This window comes from Centruroides sculpturatus, unplaced genomic scaffold (assembly GCF_000671375.1).
Source record: "Centruroides sculpturatus isolate CEXI.00-Female unplaced genomic scaffold, Cexi_2.0 scaffold454, whole genome shotgun sequence".
Lineage (NCBI taxonomy): Eukaryota > Metazoa > Arthropoda > Arachnida > Scorpiones > Buthidae > Centruroides > Centruroides sculpturatus.
Genome location: NW_019384681.1, coordinates 507,486 through 516,998, shown reverse-complemented (window position 1 = coordinate 516,998; position 9,513 = coordinate 507,486). Strand labels below are relative to the sequence as shown.

Genomic DNA, 9,513 nt, shown 5'->3' with positions numbered 1-9,513 from the left:
ATCGAGTTAAAAAAAAAAGTAATTAATGATAATTAAATAGACCAAAATTTTCTGGATTATCTAAAGTATTGATTTTTACTTGATAAGTCAACCNATCGTATATCGATTTATATTATGTAATTAGATATTTTAATATATATATTTTTAATTTTTAATTACAATTGTGAATATGGAAATTGATTTATATTATATCGAAGATATTACTCGAATCGATAATCGAACGCGACAGTTGTATATACGAATAACTTTAATTTCATTTATTTACTAATTTACGCAGGCAGATAATTATATATCGATATGTTTAAATTAAAGAGAAATATTCATAGAAAAATTTCCTCTCAATCATTTACAAACAGTTAGCGATAACTTTTCGAAATTAAAATAAAATCGCCCGTTTTTAGCGTCAATTTTCGCTATTGACTTAATGTTTGAGGGCTAAATGTTTCTCCAGAATTTACTCGGTTTAAATGTTTCTCTTACGTGAACCATGTTAGAAAGTAATCTTCTAATCTCGGTAATGGTTGATAGGAAGGATGTGATGATTACGTTAAATTTTATTATTAGAAATATTCATCCATTTCAGTAGGATATATTCCGAAATTACTGAAAATTACATTGTGCAAGCGTAATTTCCTCAATACCTAATGACATTTACACACGAATTCTCTGTATTGATTGAAAATTTATTGAATTTTGTATATCGTATTTTCAGAACCTCTGCATTCCTTATTTTACTTTCACTTCCGGAAACGGTTTACAAAATTCCTATTCGTTTTGTTATAACAAAAACTTGCGTATTAATTTCCTTAGAAAATCATCGAATAATACAGATTTTAGTATTAAAATTCTTGTTTCTCTGGAAATTTAGGAAAGAAACTTATACTGTCGGAGGTTTCTAACGGTTTAGAGACATATTCTAAATCCACTTTCCAGTGAATTTATTATAAATTCGTGAGATATTCGTTGGATATCTATTAACAGAATTTAATTGACACAATTTTAACAGTTTTTCGGGTCGGAAGTGGTTCGTAACTTAATGCAGGAAGTGCAGAATGGGCCTTTCCCTAGAGAATGTGTTTTAAAGGAGATGCACATCATTTGTCGGACGACCGTTATACTGGGTTATAGAATATTAGTCACTAAATATATCCCTTCCTGTCATCGGAGAGAAAACAGGTGATGATGATGGTCGGGATGCCCCACGGCTGTTGACTAGCAGCATTTCCGGTTAGAGCTGGCGACAAGTAACTAACGATAGTATTATAGATGGACGGAAGTCCGTGCGACCGTTAGTTGTGCGCTTCCGTTTCCTCTTTGCTCGTTTCTGTTTCGGAATATTGCGAAAAATTAAGTTAATTAGAAAACAAAAGTAGCATAACGGCCCCACCTATTGGTTAATGCCAAAAGAATGTCGACGTTTATATTTTGTTTTTTAAATTTATTTGATAAATTTTTAATCTGAAATCAACGTAAATTGTTGTTTTTTGAATATTTTATCATCATTACACGAAACGGATGAGTGGGAAGAAATATATTTTTATCGAAAAAAAGATCAATCCACTATATTTTCTTACAGTATGGTTATAAATGTCATTAACATGCGATATTCTAAAAGTTCATTCAAATGAAATTTTAATTAGTAAATTATGGTTTAAAAATTATAAAGCATCAATTATAAAATATGATGAAAGTTGTATTGTTGTTTGGAATAGCTTTCACATAAATATATTAAATTTAATAAAATTTAAATGTTAAAAGTGTAAAATAATGGTGGGTGGGTAAATGGTTTGCTGGGTTATTGCATCTAATTATAAATCTGAAAAGGTGGTCATTATTAAAAAATAATATCTGAATATTTTAATGTCAATTTTATTAACTATTCTATAATTTTTAATTTTAGTGAATTAATGTTTAACTTTTATTTTGTCAATTTTATTAACTGAATACAGTTACTCTGTAGAAAACTAATTGAGGATAAGTTTCATTGCTTTGCTACAATTCTATTTTAATTTTTATGAATAAAATTTCACAAATTTCACAGTATGTACTGTACATTACAACAGTTTCTAAATGTTTATTCGTTGTTACAGGAGCAGTGAGTTATTTGTTGATAATCCTGGAGATAAAGATAGAATAGCAGTTCGTTTGAATATAACTTTACCTAGACTTAGTTGTGATGGTAAGTTTCTTTTTTATTTTCAGTTTACATATGTTATTGAGATTTAATAGTGGTAAGCAAGTTCTAAATATCGTCAATTTATTTTGTATTTTGTAAATTATAAATCATCATCAAGGAATCATAAAAGTTATTTTTTGATTCAAATATTAATTAATAAATAGATCTTTTTATCAGTTCTCACTTTGTAATGAATCTTAGCAAACAATAGCAGTAATTAGTTACAAAAATGATAAACTGTAACTTAACTGTAAATGATAAGTTATTTTAAATTTATTTCAATAATGATAAAATCTACATTGCGAGCCAGAAAATATTTAATATCTATATTATAAGTACCAATACAATTCTGATTAAATTCTTCAATAAATTTTGTTGTGATGATAACTTATAAAGTGCAATAAGAAAAAAATACTAAAATAGTTGCATATAAATTTATTTTTATAAGCAAACATATTTTTATTTATTTATTTTAGTAATTTTAGTATTATTTTTAAAATAGATTTTAACAGGAAATAAAATTAATTTCCTGTTAAAAAATACTTTTGTTAATTTATAATAAATTTTTCCTGTTTTGCCAATATTTGCTAATAACTGTTTCTTGTTAAAAATGGTAATTTTAATAGTTTCAAATTAAAAATGAAATAATGAATTCCAATTTACTTATATATTATAAATAAAAAAAACAGATTAGAGGAGAAGGTGGTATTATGGAACCCCAATTACATTTTAGTGAATTGTAAACAAGGTATCATAACTATACCCACATTTTTTGTGCGTAAAGTACTGGTAACTAGTAAACTAAATGTTCCTAATTGGATTTTTCGCTAGTGTAATTATAAGTATGGTTTTTGAAGGTTTTTGTACAAAAAGTCCAAAAGTAGGCTTAGAGAAAATCGGGTGGTAATATGGAACCTTACTGTATATTTTCAAAAAAATGCTTTAATGTAGCCAAAAACAAATAGGAAAGGACAAAAAATGTTAAATAATTACCAAATTATTTACTCCAATGTATTTTATCGCAAAAATGCTTTTATAATAGAAAAATATGACCTCCATCAACAATATATATTCCAGCAGCTCTTTTTCGATATTCTCAGGAAGAATTGGCTTTCTACCTAGTGTCTTTTTCACAAATTGCTCTGGAGGAATGTCTGCTTGCAAATAGAAAGTTCGGAGGAGTTGAGTTCCATATTACTGTAAAAGCACCAATGGGGTCCGTATTTCACGCATCGCCATCTCGAATTAACTTATGTCTGTCAAGACCAAAATTTAAAAAACGTGAACATCACACAGATTAATATGTACCCCTAAGTCTCTGGAACGGAATACATGCACCAGTGAACCTACAACTACACGATTTATATTTTAAAAATAATTAAATTCACTTAGCATTCAAAACTTGCGAATTTTGAAAAAAACAAATTTGCTGATTAAATACAGACAACCGTTTAACTGAAGTAAAACGGGTTTTCCCCTTGCTATGGATGTCTGCCTAGTTCAGTTCAGCTACATTCCGCTACAGTTCGCCCTTATTATCAGTTCGAAATGGAGTGGTTCCATAATACCTGCAGTGTTCCATAATACCACCTTCTCCTCAAAAATTTGATGAATTGAAGAATTATGGATTAGAAATATCAAGAAGTTATCTTGTGAATATTAAGAAAATTAAAGCTTGAAAATAGTTTTATGGTGTTTGTTATATATTCAAATAATTTATACTGTATATTTTAATAAATTTTCTTGAGGAAATTTAATTAAGATTGTCTATCTTAAAATATTTATAATTTTAACACATTATACAAAAAAATCAACTACAAATAAAACTAGAAGTAAGGATTCTAAAGAACTTTGTTTAATTAAAAGACCATATCTTGTTTCAGAGGGATCTCATGAGACCACACACTATATCATAGGTTGCTTAAGCGTATATACACAAAAATATATGCTTGTGCATTAATATATAATTTACATAATTATATTTAAATACATGTTTATGTACATATTTAAATATGATGATGTAAATCATATTATGCGGTCATATCAAATTCTTAATGTTCATTTACATTTTAAGATGTTATTTATTAAATCAGTTTTTTAATTATTAAAACAATTGCTTTAATTATATCTTATTTTCAAAGAAAAATTGAAACAATTGCTTAATGCAATTTAAATATTACAAAGATTGTTTTGTAAAAATTGTAATTTGTATAATAACAAAAAGATTGTAATAGAAAAATGTTAATTTTTTGAGAAATAAGATGACTGCATGAGTATGTTTTGTTGAAAGATAGTAGTAAGCTTCTGCTTGAAAATTTAAGAATAGATATAGGTTTTTGCTTTTCATTTGTTACTTGTTAAAAATGCAGGATAATTTATGAATTTAAAAAAATTCTGTTTCTTGTTAAATTGCATTCTTGTTTATTTGTTATGAATTTCTTATAGGTACACAATAAACAATTTAACAGCAAGAAATTTCTCTGATTAGTTTGTTAGAAATTTATAATGATTATTAAGGCAATGCTCTTCTCTTTTTTGTTTTCTTGTTAAGTCATCATTAAATTTCATTAAGACAAAAGTTTTTCTAAAAGTTTTGGAACTTTAAAAAATAAGTCATCCATTAGATTAATCTATATTTTCCTCTTGGCTGTTATTCCTTGAAGATAAGTGAAAAACATGAAAATTTTTGTGATTTTTATATAAAATAGCTCTATTAAAGTATTTTATGACAAATTAAAGAATAGTTTTAATTTATATTGATTAATAAACTGATAATTTATAGTAATAGTAGTTTATAGTTATACTGATAATTTATTTATAGTAATATTATCTATGTTGTTATGAATATTAATAAAAATATTGGTATTGGTATTTACACACATTGAATATGATATTTGGAGTACCATTTAACTGAATGCACTCAGCAAATGCATGTTAAATGTCATATTATTTGCACACATGCATCACAGATATGTTCTTGTATTTTGTATGAAGACAAAATCATTTTGTACATTGAATATTGTAGATGATTGGCTTTCAATTATCTTTTTTTAAATTATCCAAGTATTAAATATACAGTACTTATTTTATACTTTATATTGGAATCCAGGTATTTTAATCATTATTAACAATATTGAGGTAGCAAAAGTAAAACCAAATGTTCAGTTTTAATTAACAATTTTCTTTTGTAGAATATTCTAAAAGCACAATTATATTTCACAAAATTGCAGTTTATTTTATTATTGTTGAATATAATGACTACTGAGAAGATTCACCACATATGGAAATTGTTTTCATTATATAATTAGCATTCAAAGGTTTCTGCAAATTAGAAATAATGGTTCTATTAATTTTTTACAAATTAAATTTTGTTTATTCTGTTAAATTAATTTGTTTTGCTTTATAGTTTAAATCTTTTTAGTTTCTGTATTGATAAAATTGAAATATTTTAATTTTTGAAAATTGATGAAAATATAATCTTTCCCTAATCAAATAAAACGATCTAATTTAATATGTGGATTTTCAAATATTACAATAGTCACAGAAAAATTAAACATTAAACATCAAATTTTGAAGTCTTTTTCAAAATTAAATTGTTTAAAAATTAATCATATATAAAATAATTTTGAAATTATAAGCTATTCAAATAATTTAACTGGATGATATCACTATTGGATTACTTAATGGAGGATTTGACAGGATGTAACATATACAAAGTTATGAGTATTAAGAACAACATTTCAGAGCATTATTTTTGATTTGTTAGATTGAATTCAATATCTGTCAAAAGAAAGAAATTAAGATAGTCAAACACAAAGCAATGTAAATTCTTAAAAAATCATTAATAAAAAAAATACTTGGACCAATAGTAAGTTATTTCTTTCAGTTTAGTTTAGGAACATCAAATATTTTTTTGATATTTAAAAATTAAATCATCATTTAAATTTTTAATAAATTTCTGTATGCTTTCATTTATTATGATCAGTTAATAAATAATAATATAACAAAATAAAATAAATCAAAACTGCTTCTTGATAATCAAACTAGCAACTATTAAGAAATTTTTCGGCCTGCCATAGGCTAGCTTCAGCTTATAGCATGTGATGTTGAATGTAATACTTACAACAGGAATGTTAGTCCTGGATATATTATATAGATTCAGCTTATAGCATGTGATGTTGAATGTAATACTTACAACAGGAATGTTAGTCCTGGATATATTAATAAGATGTGGTAAAATCAGAAGTATCATAGTTTAAACCCTAAGAAAGGGTTTAAACCCTTTCTTAGGGTTTAAACTATGATACTTCTGATTTTACCACATCTTATTAATATATCCAGGACTAACATTCCTGTTGTAAGTATTACATTCAACATCACATGCTATAAGCTGAATCTATATAATATATCCAGGACTAACATTCCTGTTGTAAGTATTACATTCAACATCACATGCTATAAGCTGAAGCTAGCCTATGGCAGGCCGAAAAATTTCTTAATAGTTGCTAGTTTGATTATCAAGAAGCAGTTTTGATTTATTTTATTTTGTTATATTATTATTTATTAACTGATCATAATAAATGAAAGCATACAGAAATTTATTAAAAATTTAAATGATGATTTAATTTTTAAATATCAAAAAAATATTTGATGTTCCTAAACTAAACTGAAAGAAATAACTTACTATTGGTCCAAGTATTTTTTTTATTAATGATTTTTTAAGAATTTACATTGCTTTGTGTTTGACTATCTTAATTTCTTTCTTTTGACAGATATTGAATTCAATCTAACAAATCAAAAATAATGCTCTGAAATGTTGTTCTTAATACTCATAACTTTGTATATGTTACATCCTGTCAAATCCTCCATTAAGTAATCCAATAGTGATATCATCCAGTTAAATTATTTGAATAGCTTATAATTTCAAAATTATTTTATATATGATTAATTTTTAAACAATTTAATTTTGAAAAAGACTTCAAAATTTGATGTTTAATGTTTAATTTTTCTGTGACTATTGTAATATTTGAAAATCCACATATTAAATTAGATCGTTTTATTTGATTAGGGAAAGATTATATTTTCATCAATTTTCAAAAATTAAAATATTTCAATTTTATCAATACAGAAACTAAAAAGATTTAAACTATAAAGCAAAACAAATTAATTTAACAGAATAAACAAAATTTAATTTGTAAAAAATTAATAGAACCATTATTTCTAATTTGCAGAAACCTTTGAATGCTAATTATATAATGAAAACAATTTCCATATGTGGTGAATCTTCTCAGTAGTCATTATATTCAACAATAATAAAATAAACTGCAATTTTGTGAAATATAATTGTGCTTTTAGAATATTCTACAAAAGAAAATTGTTAATTAAAACTGAACATTTGGTTTTACTTTTGCTACCTCAATATTGTTAATAATGATTAAAATACCTGGATTCCAATATAAAGTATAAAATAAGTACTGTATATTTAATACTTGGATAATTTAAAAAAAGATAATTGAAAGCCAATCATCTACAATATTCAATGTACAAAATGATTTTGTCTTCATACAAAATACAAGAACATATCTGTGATGCATGTGTGCAAATAATATGACATTTAACATGCATTTGCTGAGTGCATTCAGTTAAATGGTACTCCAAATATCATATTCAATGTGTGTAAATACCAATACCAATATTTTTATTAATATTCATAACAACATAGATAATATTACTATAAATAAATTATCAGTATAACTATAAACTACTATTACTATAAATTATCAGTTTATTAATCAATATAAATTAAAACTATTCTTTAATTTGTCATAAAATACTTTAATAGAGCTATTTTATATAAAAATCACAAAAATTTTCATGTTTTTCACTTATCTTCAAGGAATAACAGCCAAGAGGAAAATATAGATTAATCTAATGGATGACTTATTTTTTAAAGTTCCAAAACTTTTAGAAAAACTTTTGTCTTAATGAAATTTAATGATGACTTAACAAGAAAACAAAAAAGAGAAGAGCATTGCCTTAATAATCATTATAAATTTCTAACAAACTAATCAGAGAAATTTCTTGCTGTTAAATTGTTTATTGTGTACCTATAAGAAATTCATAACAAATAAACAAGAATGCAATTTAACAAGAAACAGAATTTTTTTAAATTCATAAATTATCCTGCATTTTTAACAAGTAACAAATGAAAAGCAAAAACCTATATCTATTCTTAAATTTTCAAGCAGAAGCTTACTACTATCTTTCAACAAAACATACTCATGCAGTCATCTTATTTCTCAAAAAATTAACATTTTTCTATTACAATCTTTTTGTTATTATACAAATTACAATTTTTACAAAACAATCTTTGTAATATTTAAATTGCATTAAGCAATTGTTTCAATTTTTCTTTGAAAATAAGATATAATTAAAGCAATTGTTTTAATAATTAAAAAACTGATTTAATAAATAACATCTTAAAATGTAAATGAACATTAAGAATTTGATATGACCGCATAATATGATTTACATCATCATATTTAAATATGTACATAAACATGTATTTAAATATAATTATGTAAATTATATATTAATGCACAAGCATATATTTTTGTGTATATACGCTTAAGCAACCTATGATATAGTGTGTGGTCTCATGAGATCCCTCTGAAACAAGATATGGTCTTTTAATTAAACAAAGTTCTTTAGAATCCTTACTTCTAGTTTTATTTGTAGTTGATTTTTTTGTATAATGTGTTAAAATTATAAATATTTTAAGATAGACAATCTTAATTAAATTTCCTCAAGAAAATTTATTAAAATATACAGTATAAATTATTTGAATATATAACAAACACCATAAAACTATTTTCAAGCTTTAATTTTCTTAATATTCACAAGATAACTTCTTGATATTTCTAATCCATAATTCTTCAATTCATCAAATTTTTGAGGAGAAGGTGGTATTATGGAACACTGCAGGTATTATGGAACCACTCCATTTCGAACTGATAATAAGGGCGAACTGTAGCGGAATGTAGCTGAACTGAACTAGGCAGACATCCATAGCAAGGGGAAAACCCGTTTTACTTCAGTTAAACGGTTGTCTGTATTTAATCAGCAAATTTGTTTTTTTCAAAATTCGCAAGTTTTGAATGCTAAGTGAATTTAATTATTTTTAAAATATAAATCGTGTAGTTGTAGGTTCACTGGTGCATGTATTCCGTTCCAGAGACTTAGGGGTACATATTAATCTGTGTGATGTTCACGTTTTTTAAATTTTGGTCTCGACAGACATAAGTTAATTCGAGATGGCGATGCGTGAAATACGGACC

At 25.1% G+C, this 9,513-nt stretch overlaps 1 protein-coding gene across 1 annotated transcript in view; it reads left to right on the top strand.

Moving 5' to 3' along the window:
- The first annotated feature begins 1,021 nt into the window (after positions 1 to 1,021).
- LOC111626967 (endoplasmic reticulum-Golgi intermediate compartment protein 1-like) overlaps positions 1,022 to 9,513 on the top strand; it is a 49,375-nt gene continuing 40,883 nt past the window's right edge. The window contains exons 1-2 of the mRNA XM_023370511.1: positions 1,022 to 1,176; positions 2,091 to 2,179. Coding sequence (XP_023226279.1) covers positions 1,037 to 1,176; positions 2,091 to 2,179 — 229 coding nt within the window. The 5' untranslated portion in view covers positions 1,022 to 1,036. The remainder of the gene's footprint in view (positions 1,177 to 2,090; positions 2,180 to 9,513) is intronic.